This window comes from Habropoda laboriosa, unplaced genomic scaffold (assembly GCF_001263275.1).
Source record: "Habropoda laboriosa isolate 0110345459 unplaced genomic scaffold, ASM126327v1 scaffold30, whole genome shotgun sequence".
Classification (NCBI taxonomy): domain Eukaryota; kingdom Metazoa; phylum Arthropoda; class Insecta; order Hymenoptera; family Apidae; genus Habropoda; species Habropoda laboriosa.
The window spans coordinates 746,356-761,981 of record NW_017100178.1 but is presented as its reverse complement, the minus strand read 5'-3'; the positions used below and the strand labels follow the sequence as shown (position 1 = coordinate 761,981).

Genomic DNA, 15,626 nt, shown 5'->3' with positions numbered 1-15,626 from the left:
CTACAAGTATTTAAAAAAATATTTGGACTCTTTGGATTTTTATTTGATAAAGAAATGTTTTGTAGATGATGTACCTCCACCGGGTTCGTATGACCCCAGGTTTGACAGTAAGGTGCGGGGTCTAGTTATTGAAAAGTCAGAAAGATTTCATGATAATAAAAGCGCGGGCAGCGCCGAATGCAATTTGTCAGTTTACACCAAAAGCACGGGCAATATAGTGGCCAGTTTTAGAACGGTAAGAAATTAAGAATAATATGAGAGTAGTTTATAATTGATGAATTGTCGAAATGTGTGATGAATGAACAGTTAATAAATTGATGTATTTTTTTAGAAGATATTTTAATTTCAATAACAATGTTTTTAGCCGCAACTACCACGAAAAAAAGACCGAGATCACACCTCGAAGTCATGTACGAAAGTAAAACTGCGTGCGCTTATTTCTGTCAACGACCAAAAGCTAAAGTACGATTCTAAGTATCAGATCGCGGATCTTCAAGTAGAATGTTCGAACAAAGATAGGACTATAGAGGAGCAGGAAAAACACATCGAGAACATGAAGGTGGAAGTACGGAAATTAGAGTTACAAATCGAGGAATTACGTAAAAAGCAAGCGGAAGTAGAAGATCAACACCGGAAGGATATAGAAACAATGGTTGTAAATCATTTTTACAATGAGCAGTACGATTTTATTTGTGATTCTTACTTATAATTTCTTTGTATAGGCCAAATTGCAGCAAGAAGTATTAAATGGTCATGACGAAAAGCATCAAGCTGAAATCGAACATCTTCGTTGTCACCTGTTGGAGGTTTCGGAGGAGAAAGAGCGCGAAATTGAAGCAAGAAGAATCATGGAAGGAGATCTCAGAAGTCGCATTACAGATTTCTCAAAAAGAGTAACTGCGTTGGAATCTGAATTAGCCAACAAAAAATACAAAAATGTAGAAAATGTAAATGCATGTTACTTTTAACCAGTTAGTTATGGAAAATACATTAACTTCATTTAAATTTTTCAATTTTTGTTTTACTTTTTTTTTTTTTTTTGGTATAGATTCAGTCTCTCGAAACAGAAATTGAAGAACTAGTAACAAAATTAGAGAGAGTTAAGGAAGATTACAAACATGAAGTCAACTTATTGGATGAAGAAAAGTCAAAACTTAATTTGTGTATCATTAATATAACTGATGAACGTGATAAATTGGAGGTGAAGTTACAAAAACGACAGAATGTAATTCTTGAACTTCAAGCACAATTATCAGCTCTTCAATGCGAATTAGATGAATTAAAAGCTGAATATGAGAAACTTCTTGAAGATTATTCAATACAAATGGACGATGTTCGATATAAACACCAAGAAGAAATTAATAAATTAACTACGGATTTTGAAAAAGAAAAAGTGACTCTTAGAAATGAAAACGACTTTGAAATATCGCGTAAATTAGAAATCGAAACCAAAGCAAAAGATGTTGAAGAAGAAAATAATTTTCTCAAGGAAGAGCTAGAAGATATCCAAAGACTTTACAAAGATGTAAATACTTAACAATATTCTTGAATTTTAAAGTAGTGGAAAGAAATACTTATCTCTTTCTATTGTATAATGTAGGTTAATAATCGTTTATACGAAGCACATCAAGAATTAGAAGAATCGGATAGAAAACATAACCTTGTTTTGAAGAAACAAAAAGAAGACTTAGCTGACATAATAAAACTTCATGATGATGAAACATTTAAACTGAAACAACAATTGGAGAATGCAAGACTGGATTATTTGAAGGAAATAGAAAACGTATGTAAAGCGATTCATGTTTTTATATACATTTTATTCTAAATATAAAGAATATTTATATTTTATTTTCTGTCATAGAATTACCTATTCACAAAGTATCATTTATTGTTTTCTGTGTAGCTGTCAATGGCAAGAGATAAAGAGATAGTGGAATTAAAAGAAGTTGCTGCTAAAAAGGTTGAAGAAGAAACGAAGCGAATTAAGCAACACGCTGAAAAAATGGTAGAAAATGCAGAAGCAGTTACCAGAGAAACGTTGGCAGCTTGTCGTACGGAATGCGAGGAAAGAGTTAAAAGAGTGATAGCCGAAAGCGACGCGAAAGTAAGCGGGTCCCACGTGCATAAAATTAAAAACTACTGACTGAGTGCTTTTTTCTAATGTTTGAATACAAAATTTTATTTACTATATCAGACAGCGTGGAAAAAAGCATGATATATTTAAAGAATTTTTATTGTACACACTTTATTTCTCTTCTGGAATTTTCTCAAATTTTCTATTTTTCATTTTCTGTGATGTTTGCCGAATACTTTGTGCTCTCTTGCGAGAGTACTCGTGTATAATGTTTTCAATGAACGTATTAATGTAGGTAAACGCTATGATCAGAGAAGCAAGAGCTACTGTAGAGGAAGAAATGCGACTCAGTGCGGAAAGGTATAAAGCATGTTTAGCGCGGGTAGAATTGGAACGAGCAGCATTGGATGAAAAACTAGTGCAGAAAAACGCTGAAATTACCAGACTTTCCGTGATCCTTGAAGACTTAAAGTCCTCTGCAGAAACACAAGTGAGTATTATAACGTATTTAAAAGTGAAGATTACACTTTACAAAAGTGCGCTTTATGTTAATAAAATATTAAATTGAAAACATTGTTTCAAAATGCTCGATTAATAAAATTTAGGAGAGTTTTGGTCAAAGTTTGCAAATGGAATTAGATCGAGCAGAAACTGAATTAGCGGAGAAAAAAGAAGAATTAAGAGCTTTGAAAGATCAAATTCGAACAGAAGCAGCAGAGATGGTAGCTAGAAAAAAAAGGTACTTCACCATTTTTGTGTAAATAAATATATGTTCATGTATAAATATGTACTCAATGAGTCTCTTAGCATGACCATTTCAAATATCAAGTAAATTATTTGCTGTACGAAAAAATGTTTCAGACAAAAGTTGCGTGATTTTCTTGGGGGACATGCAGTACCGTAATCGATTTTTGATTTCTTTGCTTTTTGATTGAGATATGAAGGTCACCTTTAGTTTTTTAAATGGAATGCCTAACATTTTTTCTGGAATTTGGATAAAATATCGAATTCTACGTAAAAAAGTGTTACATGAAATAGGGTCTAAAATGAATACTTACTGAGATTGTGCATATTTTTTTATTTACATCTCCGCGATTTGTAAATGTTCCTTCGTCAGTACATAAAGCGGTCTGTACAAATGTACCATTGGTATATCGCATCTGATGCAGAAACCATTCACAAAATTCAACGCGATTTTCAAAGTCTCGTCAATGTAGCTCCTGATGTACTGACAAGTGATACGGATAGAACATCTGAAAATGAAGAATACGCACAACATTACTGTGACAAACGCCCGCTGCTAAGGTAGAAGTAGTACAACTTTCTTCATCATTCACAATTTTTTTGATGTTTACGTTTTTTTGTGTTAAAATTGCCAGCTTCTTCGAACATTTAATTAAGCGTTAGAAAGGTCGATTGCGATGGTTGATTCCGGTCCGGATACTTAGCTTCGTATATCTTAGCTCTCGTAGCATTTTCATCGTACGCACCATTAACTATTATGATATCATATTTTTCACTTTTACTGAACATTGTAACAAAAGTAATACTTTTCTCAATAAGACTTTTACGTTTACCGTGCTTAATAGGTATGTATCTTATGTTAATAATGTGTAATATCTAACAAGGAATATGTTTACAAACGTGATCTGTCGTCCTAAACAAAGTCGTATTAACAGTCACGTTGACTGAACTTTTTAACGTAGAATTCGATGTTTTATCCAAATTCGAGAAAAAATGTTAGGCATTCCATTTCAAAACCAGGAGGTGACCTTCATATTTCGATAAAAAAGCAAACAAATAAAAAATTGATTACGGTATTGCATGTCTCCCAGGAAACCACGCAACTTTTAAGTAATTACTAGATATTTGAAGTCTTCGTGTTACGAGACTCACCCTGTATATCTATATAAGAATTTATGAAATATATTGTCTAGATTTGAAGTTATAATGGCTGAGAATCAAGCATCGGTTGCTGCCTTATCTAAACGTTTAGCCCAAAGCAATGCTGAAGTAGAAAGATTGCAACATGCATTAAAACGTGGTGAAGATTGTATTAACGAGCACCGTGATTTATTGAGTATTATGAGAAACAATTCGCAAATGGTACACGAACAAGTGCATGCTCTAATGGAACAATTAGATGCTAAAAAAGGATTATTCGATCAAATCGAAGCTGACAGTATAAAAGAAGCGGAATCAATAAAATCTATATTCGAAGCTAAAATCGATGATTTAAAGCAAATAACAACGAGACAAGTTGCAAAGCTGCAAGCTGACTATGATGCCAAAACTTCTCAAAATGCTGAGGTACCTTTTATTGTTGTTCTTTTCAGTTTGGAATGATTAAAAATTTTATTATAAAATATTATTTCTGAAAATATAAAAGAAATCATTATTTAATGTAAAACTAGATGAAGAATCAACTTCATGAAATGGCTAATCATCTAGCCGAAGCACAAAATATGCTGCTGAAACTGGAGGAAAGGAACGATATTCAAGAGCTCGAAATTTCTCGGATAGAACTGCTTAATGACAAACTGAATGTACAGCTGAAAGAATATGAAGCTACTGTGGAAGACAACAAGAAGTTGTTAGAGGAACAATCGAAGACACATAAAATTGTTTTAAATGAGGCATGTTAAAAAATTCCGATATCGCATTGCTTTTTACTCTTGAGAAAGTAGGAATCTAATTAGTTTTATTTAATATTTGCAGGCAAATTCTAAAATTCAAGAACTTTGTGAAAAAATTAAATGTCTTGAAGAGGACGATAATCGCATACAGGTAAACTGAAGTATCTTAGTTTTACACTTTAAATACATCACAAAATAATAAAAGTATAAATTAATATATTTATTATTGTGTAATTTACGAAGGAAAATGTTGAGTTATTTGAAGAAGAACGGAACGAGCGGGAAAGTTTCGAAAAGGCGATCATGGAAGAGCTCGAAGAAGAAAAAGCACGTCGAGAAGCGGCCGAAGAGTAAGTTTTCCTCGTACAAATTACCTCTTTCATAAAGTTATGTGGTTACAGTGTAATAAATCTACTTTTATCCGCTTAGGGAAGTAAAAAAACTTACCGAACATAACGAACGCCTCAAAAAGGATTATCAAGAGATTAGTGAGAAATATGCTGAAGTAGTTGGTCATCATAATCACAGGCAAAGAATTAAGCATGTATCTCAGCTGAAAGATAAAATCAACCAGCTCGAGCAGGTGCGTTTAATTATTCATATTGGACTCTCGATCGTTTTATGTTGGGTGTGGGATATTTACGAATGTCATCATCGCGGTATCCATATTTTTAGCATCCAATATTTATTCCACAAGTTACTTAATGAAAATGTTATTTAAAATTCTGTTCATATGTATTGCATGTTAATGTGCAACAACAATTTTATTTGTGTTATTATTAACCGTTTGACGACCGGATGACGAATGCTGAGTCAAATATGAGCCAATGTTAAAATCTTTTGCGTACTCAAGCCAAACCACATTTTTCTCATTTTAACTGGTACATATTATATTATGTAAAATTGTACAAATATATTATGATTAAAATAACAAACATATTGATAATATAAGAAGAGAATGTCGGATAAAACAAGAGGCGTCTAAAAGATGGGTTAGCAGTGACCCGGCATCCGCCATCCGAATGTTAAAAAATAATTAATCAGTGATATGGTTTAAGAAATTTATTCAACTTTTTGTTTTTTTTTCACGTTGCATGAAAATATATTTGTTGTTGTTTCTGCCTGAATTACATTCAAGCCAGTACTTTATTGTTTAACTATTTTTTGGTTAATGTATCTTATTTATTTGTTAAGGTGATAGGTATATATACGTTTTATGAATGTATATATTTTGTTGACAGCAGTAGGTGTATATAAATAAATGTTTTTGTTTCATAAAAATATTTATTCGAATTTCTTAATCAGTTAGTCCTGTTACTAATTCTGTATTAAAAAAATATAACTGCATAATGTTTTCTAATTATATATAATCATCTTGATAAAACAATATATTTTTTTTAGGATTTGCATGGAAAAATAAGGACGATAGAACAGCAACAGAAAGTTATAGAAAAATTAAGAGCAGAAGAAAAACGTGCGCACAGCAAAGGTAAAGAAAATATGATAGGAATTCCTAAGAGTTCTCATACGACACCTGCTTCTTCTCCACATAAACCTTTAACGCCTCTGAGGAATCGAAACGATTAATCTTAGTAAAGACATATTGTTTGTTTATAATTGCCATAAACGCATATTGATAAAAGTTATTACATTAATAATTGTAATTACGCATGCAGTAATTTCTATAAATATATACTTTAGTAGCGAGGTTCATAGTATTTTTTATTAGTTTTGACTCAGCATATTTTATTAGTTTTGGCTCAGCATCCAGTGAACTTAGTTACTATAGTATGTATTTATATTTATAACATATGAAATCTAACAAACTTAATATCGGATTTTACGTGAAATCAAATGTTCAGTTTGATAGATTCCGTTAAAAGACTGTAATATTAATGTTTAGTTGTAAAGTTTATATCTTTAAGCAATATTGATAGTCAATGTTTATAAGATTGATATAAAGAGAATTTATAACAAATTATGACACATTATATGACATCTGTTTGACCTCAATATTTTAATATGTTTAATTTGATAAAAAACAGATGTTTTTGTAATAAATCGTTATAATCCATAAATATTTGAACAAACTTAGAAAACTATAATAAGGGTTCAATATATTGGCCGGTCAAGACAATTTGTCATCCGTCACTTTTGGGTTCCACTCTTACTGCTTGCAGTTAATAGTTGCTCTATAGAATCTTTCCATTCCACCTTTAAGCCCGGTATCCACTTCTTATAAATACCTACTACGTATCAGGGGGGTGGGGACAGGCAAGCGTTACTCTATTGTATATTAGAAGTTAATACGAAGATACTCGACGGGCTCGATCGGACATTTGTCGGTTTTTTGTCGTCGCATCAAAAGATTGATGCGGAACATGGTTGAGACAATGCGGACAGGGAGCCTGTCATTGTCCCTTGCTTGCTCATTCCTGCCGTGGATACCCGAAAATTAGAAGCATTTATACTAGTTGCATCGTTAGGCCGTATCCTTTGTTTTGATACAAATACGTAGTGATGATACGGGAAAAAGTTACACCTTACAGCGTTGCGTATTACTAGAAGATACGCAACGAGTACTTGCAACAAATGGATACCGAGCTTTATACGCCGACCGTGTCCTCTTAAGTATAAGATAGAGAGAGCACATTGTCTAAAAAAAGACAGATGAAACAGGTCTAGATATCTTTATAATATGAGGAGAGCATATTACCACTATAAGTAAGCCAAAGATCGCGTTACAAAAACAGATACATTCATGTGCCTATATACTAACCTGCCGAAATAACAATAAATACTATACAAGTCTTGCTCGGTAGGGTTCGTCGATATAAAAAAGCGACGCAGGAGGAGTGGCCACGACCGGCCAATACATTTGACCCTTACTGTAATACCAGATTCAATAATATGAATCACAAATATTTCCTGCACCTGCTTTTAATGCAAAATATAATTGTGTACTTCTATTGTGTTTTAATTAATACAAATATAGAAAAGGATACAGAAGTAATTTATATTTCAATTTTATTTTGAATTTATTTCGCGATAATATACTGAATATTGATTAACATTTTTTTCCAGTATTTTAATTTTGAATTTTACTTTTAATACGATTTTAAATGTTTACTTACAAAAATTTCTATTTAACACCCTTTATAATAAGAAAATTACGTTAAAATCAAATAATATGCTATTGAAACAACACTGCAATTTATCGTCTGTAGATAAATTGCCGCATTGTTGACAGATATTGGTAAATGTACTCCAAAAATCAGTTGTGTAATATTCTAATTTGATGCAGAAAACTTAACTGTGCAAACTTTATCAAACAAGCGCAAACATTATATTACGATGCATAACACTACACAATGATGCAGATAACGGATAATATAGTACTTATTACAGAAAGGACCGTAACAGAGGGGTTAATTGCACCTCAGTCGGTCGTGGAAGGATGAATTCCTGAAAACAAATTATAATAAAACTTATTAAAATTATCAAGGAGACATGCGCGTGATTAGGTTTGATTATGCTCAGCCATGCACTCTAGTTATTGCGTGTGCCGGTATTATATATTCTCTTCGTGACGGCTCTTGACATAAGTAATCACTGTACAACGTAGGTACTGCTCTTTGAACCTACTCTAAGGTCAATAGGCACATGAATTTTAAACATCGTCACTGCCTTCCATGCTCTAATTAGACTCTGTCTTACATCTTTACACTTCGTATCGTAACTGTTTCCAGTGGTATCTTTCTATTTTATTATTGGATTTTCAAACTTATTATAATTGATGACTGTTTAATTAAAACGTTTTTGTTATTTAATACCATTTATCTTTTGTCCGCATTTTCTTTATATGTATAGTTCATATGAAGTAGGATTCTCTTTTACATTATTCAAAGTAAAAGTTTATATTTTAATACGTGTACATACTGGATGAGTCTTTTACTTTCTGGTAATTACATAAAAGAAAAATTTATTAATTTATAACATAAAAAAATAAATTAAAATACTTGCATTTCCCAGAATTGGAAATTTGTGACATTTATTTTAATATAATATTACTGCTTATAAATTTTGACATTGATCGAAAAGAATTGTAGCCGGAACCACGATCCTATTGGAGCAATAATTTTTTACTTTAATTTTCCTATTTAATTACCATACTGGAAAGGTTGAAGATCGTAAACGCTTTTCTGCATATACAATATATGCTATGGGACGAAATTATGAGACAATCAAAGTTTTCTAATATATTATTATTTTTAAATTTCGGTCACGGACGCCGGGTCGATCTCGACCCAGAGTAATACAACTCTTATAAACATGTCAGAAGGAAATCTTAAATTGTATTTTTCATTGATGCTATGCAAAACATTACTTCTCTCAACTTTGAAAACAAATAGTCAATGATAAAACGATTTTCAAAAATTAATTTATTTTACAATGTAGGAACCTAGATACATATAGTGGTAAAGAGTAAGAAAAATACGCAAAGTGCAAACAAACAATTTATTCTAAAAGTACACAGTGGACACATAGAATATTTTTTTCAATTTTTGCGTGAGTATTACATATACAGGGTGAGTCTAGTAACTGGGCCGGACTATAACTCTGTTCCTATTGAAGATAGAGGTGAATTACAAAGCAAAATTTTGCATTGCTTAACTAGCCATCTTCGCATAGTGCGTTCGTATGTATGTACGTTCTGCAAAATGTTTAAAGAAGTTGCCTGTACTTACATATTGACTTACAACTTTGACTTTTTTTTTGTTTTAAAAGGAAATTCAATTTTCGCCTAAGAAATCTTCAACTAGCAGCGTTTCATCAATTTTCGATAGTTTGCAAAATTCTAGGTACACACGTACCTTCCCAAAACAATTTCATTTAAATTCTTTCAAATAATTCCGATACTAGTAATACTTATTACAGATCCTTGTTTAATGCAGTTAAACAAAATTCTAAAAAAAGGTTTAGTGACAAATCCCTAAGTTTATTTAGAATGTCAGCATAGTCCCAAGGGATATAGATAAACTGTAAATATTTAGATCATGAAAATTCACATTCATAGGGTGTACGTAAATTTTTATGACTGACTGTAGATCTTCAAAACTTCTCGTATCATCGACGATTAGCAAGAAACCTTGGTGACTTCGCCAGTTAACATAATTACCTCATCCTCTCCCGTTCGACTGTCTGTACGCGTCGAACGTGCATGGAAACAGAGGGGATTGTTTCTTGAAAAAATCGATGCCCGCACAGAGCTCGACTTTCCTTGGTGACCCTACTTTCACAGTTAACCCCATTCCACGGTCCGCAACAGGCCGCCGTTCGAAGGGCCCAGATTCTTCCAGTTCACGTCCTCGAGACGAAGCACCCCCTGGACCGAATACGCAGGGAAGGAAATGAAGTTGCGAGTCGAGATCTTTGCAGAAAAATGACCGGTTATTGCATTTGGACACTCTGGCCGATATAGGGGCCACTTTAAGGGGGGATATACAGATGGAGAAGTGACGTTCTCTCAGAATTGTTTGTTAAGAAAGTATAAACATTATTGTATTCGTAATTTTTTCAATAATTTAATCCTATCTTTGACTGTAATAATTAATTTCTTTATGTAACAATATTAATAATATGTTAAAGTTGTAGGAGCTAGTTCCAAATGCTATGCATTCGCTGCAGTGATTTGCGGTGCCCACACCACAAAGCAAAAACCAAATTAGTTTCTTAAAATTGTTTTTGACGTGGCCGGTTTAAAAAATATTGATTTTTATAGAAATGACAGCTTTCTGAATGAAAGTTTCAATTTTCGGACATGAAATCGTTTCCTTTTTTTTTCTGTGTAATAAAAAAGAAATTACAAATTGATTAAAAAATCCTCCATGTCAAAAGTTACATACTGGCATACCATATATAGTCATGCAAAATTTCAAATAAATCTGATGAATAATTTTTGAGTAATCGTGGGTAACGTTTTTGAAAACCTGGTTATGAGAATAATCCATTTAACGTTTAAGAAAAGGCTTCAACTATCACAAACAATAAATTTTTTGTCTTATCAGGAATCATCGATTGCATGCCTACAGAATAAATTCTTGGGACTTGAAGCAACTTCTCTGACTAACAGTTTATCCAATCTCCGTGATATTCTAGCTCCTTTTGTTGCATTTTGCGCTCGAAGCTTGGCCTTAGATATACGGTGCTCAACCTCTGTAGACACAGGCATTTGTGAACATTTGGACCTACAGATATACACACAATTTGTAAAAAATGCAGTGAAGATGTATCAAACAGCAATATAAGCTGCAATTTCAACTATCAGAGTGCTACCATACATTTTTGGAGCTATTTCCCAAATTAACTTATTCTTCTGTTACTAGTTTGGTTCACCAACACATCGTTGTAACAGTCCTTCTTCACTCAAGTTTTTCTAAATTGGACGAATTGTATCAATGACAGTAGAATGATTGTATTTATTCAATTTTTGTTCTGCTTTCGCCTTGGCAACATGTTCTTCTACTTGGCAACACGTGAACATACTTCACTTCAAATGTCTGTATCTTTTATATTTCTGCGAATTTCCGTCCCAAATTTTAGGGAAATATTTTTGACATGTCAAACATTGAAAATATGTAAAAAAAATCGATATATGGCGCATCTAGATGTGTATCCCCCCTTAAGAGCCGAGACTGAGGTCTGGCGTGCGCGTTTCAGCCAGTCAGAAAGGGTTTGAGCGTGAGAGCTTTTCACCGGGCACGGTAATTACCCCCAGCGGTCAGTGTCGACGGGAAAGTGAGGCTTCAACCCCCCCTGGCTCGGTGTACCAGGATCCTGCGTTCCCCATCGGTGCAGTAAGCGGAACGGATTAACGAACACATTGAATGTGTTCGTATCGCTAGTTGTGACCACCCTCTTCGACAAGGTTGCGCCTCTTATATCGTGTTCTAGATACAGTAGTGCTGGGTTAAATTAACACCAGAACTACCAGCCGGGTCAAAATGACCCATTAGCGGCTATCCGAAAGTGAATTTTCATATAGTAAAACGTGATTGAAAAATTAGATTCGTATCGATACAAATAGGAGCATACATGTGGAAAATAAATTCGGAAAGTCAGAAGCGATAATATAATACTTGCCAGTATCGAACAGTCACTTTTTTTCGAAAGTTGTTAATGGGTCATTTTGACCCGGCCGGTAGTTTTAGTATTAAACTGAACAATCCCTATTCTTCCCCTACCAGCCGATGCTTCGAGTTCACAAGGGAATTCTGGTAACTCGAAAATTCCAATTTTTTTAAAACTTTGCAAGTTTGCAAGGAACCTCAATAGAAATATCAAGCAACTTTTTTTACTACTTTTTCGTTTTTCAGTATGAAGACACCCTTTGAAGGTTATTATGTGTTTTCCTATTTTCCTATATAATGAAATTATTAAACATTTGTTGTTTAAATAAAGAAACATTCTTCACAACCTTTATTTTTTAATAATTTTATCTCCTTATCAGGTCTAAAAGTATGCATTAAATTTTCATTTTAATAATTTGCTTATATCTACTGTAGTTTTCAAGATATATAGGAAAAAGAAAAACTCATATTAACCTTTAAGAGATATTTCCACCCTGAAGAAACAAAAAGTAGCAAAAATTGCCCGATACTTCTATTGAAACCCCCTACAAATCTGCAAAGTTTGGCAAAAATCGAAAATTTCGGGGTATTGAAGTTCCCTGGTAAGCATACCTGAACATATCGATAAGGAAAGTGAATAGATATAACGAGAGTAAGCGAGACGCAGAAGGGATACTGCCTGCGTTGCAATGAATCAGCTAATATCAAAAATTGCGGTTTCTCTAATTTTCATCCTATCTTTATGAAAATAATAACAATGAATTGGTGAAGTTTTTCACATGGAAATGAGTCCAAGCACGATACAAATCGGACGAGTTCTAACATTAATTAGTTTTAAAAGCGTCTTTAAACATCCACGATGCTCAAATTGATGACTGGTAAAACTAATCTGATTTATGCCGTGTTTGGATTTATTTTCATCGGAAGGGCCTCACCTCTTCATTGGTACTACTTTCATACAAATATAATCAAAATTAGAGCAATTGAATTTTTTGACATTTGTTGTATTCCGCGGCTCGCGATTCCTGGGGCGTTGGTTTATTATATTCAATAGGTACGCGGTAGGAGAGCCTGACGGAAACTGGGGCGAAATAAGGGAGCTATTCTGCGCGTAGTACTATTCGACTTTATTAGACAGTTCGGTGACGTTCGGTGCGTGAAGACCACTAGACAAAAATCTGCCGTTTCGACGGAAAAGGTTTCTAGATATAGGTTCGGTAAGTACGAGAGTAGGGGTTGGTCTCAGAGGTCAATGTAGGGAGAGGCGGTGAGGTCTAGGTTCAGCGATGAGTAAAAGTAAAGGATGATGTGGAGGTCTAGGTTTCGGGGTGACTAACGTTAGGATGATGCGGATTTGTTTACAGTTAAGGAAAGGAGGCAGGATGACTAAAAACTAATGAAAGATAGGAGAGAGGTATACGACACATTGGATGATTTTGTTAGATTTGTCAGTCAGTTAGATATAACAAAAATTAATCTAACGCCTTACTAGGAAGTATATATTACTTTTGTATACGTTCGGAGAAATCCGTTTAGCCTAACCTCTGTTTAGTAAAGATCTAAATGTTTATGATAAGTGACAAAAGGTCCTTCGGTCCCAAGCGGGGTCGTAGACAATATTAGGGCGTTGCGTAGGAGCATTCTCAGTTCGTAGACAGTGCTCTTACCATCAAGTAGAAAAGCGAACCTTCCTTGTGTCTAATAAAAGTTTATAGTTTAAAATAAGGATTATTAATTATTTAACAACCAATAACTCCCATAATCCAATAGATTTATTGCAACGCAGGCAGTCTCCCTTTCAACCGGGCACGATCGTTGCTGCTTGATGCACTAAATCTATCTGGCTTATTTTCGTTCTATCTATTCTCTTATCGAGCTGTTCGAGTGACAATTTTTGAAATCAAAACGCTACCTTACTCGCGAGAATTGCACCGAGCGGACCCAATTTTGTTCCATTTAACCGAGCACTGCTGCACTGACAAGGAGCAACTGTGTTTTAGAGTGATCGGAATTTTGTTTGTTTGTTTATGCTCATCTTCTTCACTGCTCACGAGAATGAATGCGAATGTTTGATACAGTAGTAACGCATTGTTTGCACGTAGAGCATACAGGGTGTTGCGCCGCAATTGAACAAGCAGACGGTTAGAGGGAGAGAAAAAAAGTAAACGAAATTAACACATTTGATACAAGCGTCACATATGTCCAGCTACTCCCAAAAATTTTTGGACATTATATAAGCTTGCCTTTATAGTAATGTATTTTGGTTAATTATAAAAGGATTAGGTTGATGCTTTTTCGTTATGAAACGTAATTTATTATACTTTAGGATAACGTATTGTTAGTTTAATGTATATTCGTATATAACATTGTAAAACAAATTAAGGAGGTATTCTGGTCTGGACATTTGAAAAGAATCGATTTTTAAAAGTTTTCTTAAAGTATATACCTTCGAAAATATGCCTGCAACAGGATTTGTTTGAATTCGTCAAATTCACGAAGTTACAGCTGTTTGAAGAGCACAGGAATAGAAGAGGTTTCAATTCTTCGTTTGTTGTTTCTACTTTGATTGGAGAATGCAGCAGAAAAGTTATAAAATCTAGTTATTGTCAAGGATGTAATTGTGGAGTAAGAAGAAAGACGAGGCTGTTGACGAGTACAATCAATGGTACGAAGAACATGAGGAACATTGCACTTTCATTTGGACTTTCGCTCTCAAACACATTCGGGAGCAGCAACCGCTCAAATTGCCACATATTTAGCCTTGTGCACATTTCACGAAGGATTAGACGATATACTGCGGATATTACATGCATTAGGAATAACTATTGGCCAAAAAGTGGGACGAAAGTTGAATTCATTTTTCGAAGCGTTGGTTATCCGAAATAGCAAAAAATGCTAAGATTGATCGAAGGGAGGAGAAATCAGCCCAGCAGCAGCTTTTCGAACACGAGGATGGGCCATTGTATGAAGTTGTAGCACCAAAAATTAAAGGAAAATCTTGAGACGAGGTTCCAAAAAAATGCAAGATTGCCTTTTTTATTTATATAAATATTCATTTTTTATAGTAAAAATAAAGTTTTTTGAGATTCCTTTGCAAATGTCCTAGGTGTTCTATATTACGTACCATTTTTTCAACACGCCGCGTTTGACTTACTTTACATTTTTTACTATGACTTCAAGACATTTACACTTGTGGATAGTTAACTATAAACATACGAATATTTATTAATTTTGTCGTGTTTTAAAGTTAGTTTCATTAAAAAAAAGCCTGCCTCTATGTTTAGCAAGCTTTTAAAATCAGATGTTCCATTTTATGCGCAGTTACCCTACCTATGTACGTACGTATCTAGGTATCTAAAAGAAATTTTTCATCTGTTATAAAAAGTATTCCGGTACTTGTGCCCTAAAATTGTTAATTTATCACGTTCGCTACTGGTCTATAACTTGATATCCCTATTTGTGGCACCGGGTGTACGCCGAAAATCAGAGATCAGCGAAACGTGACTGCGATTGGTTACTGCTTATCGAGATATCCGAGTTTCGTTTAAACCAGTAACGTCGTTCGGCCAGCAGAAATAAAGATACGATTCGCCTGCGACTCACGTGACCCCAAATATTGAAAAATCCATGTCTTACGATTCACGTATTTGATTCCGATCGACGTCATCTGTAGTCAGTGTGTTACAGGTTATTTCGCTTTTAAGTTTGCCTTTACTTTAAGTATACAGACATCTGAAAAGGCACGTTTAAAAATAAGTGCGCAGATTCATAGAATTAACAGAGAAA

At 33.9% G+C, this 15,626-nt stretch overlaps 1 protein-coding gene across 1 annotated transcript in view; it reads left to right on the top strand.

Moving 5' to 3' along the window:
- Positions 1 to 6,297, top strand: part of LOC108578962 (putative leucine-rich repeat-containing protein DDB_G0290503) — a 10,560-nt gene extending 4,263 nt beyond the window's left edge. Inside the window, exons 2-15 of the mRNA XM_017942385.1 lie at positions 66 to 235; positions 365 to 652; positions 723 to 947; positions 1,049 to 1,525; positions 1,601 to 1,783; positions 1,904 to 2,104; positions 2,370 to 2,564; positions 2,680 to 2,813; positions 4,012 to 4,384; positions 4,489 to 4,710; positions 4,793 to 4,861; positions 4,954 to 5,060; positions 5,140 to 5,293; positions 6,112 to 6,297. Of these exons, the coding sequence (XP_017797874.1) occupies positions 66 to 235; positions 365 to 652; positions 723 to 947; positions 1,049 to 1,525; positions 1,601 to 1,783; positions 1,904 to 2,104; positions 2,370 to 2,564; positions 2,680 to 2,813; positions 4,012 to 4,384; positions 4,489 to 4,710; positions 4,793 to 4,861; positions 4,954 to 5,060; positions 5,140 to 5,293; positions 6,112 to 6,297 (2,984 nt within the window). The remainder of the gene's footprint in view (positions 1 to 65; positions 236 to 364; positions 653 to 722; positions 948 to 1,048; positions 1,526 to 1,600; positions 1,784 to 1,903; positions 2,105 to 2,369; positions 2,565 to 2,679; positions 2,814 to 4,011; positions 4,385 to 4,488; positions 4,711 to 4,792; positions 4,862 to 4,953; positions 5,061 to 5,139; positions 5,294 to 6,111) is intronic.
- The last annotated feature ends 9,329 nt before the right edge of the window (positions 6,298 to 15,626 follow it).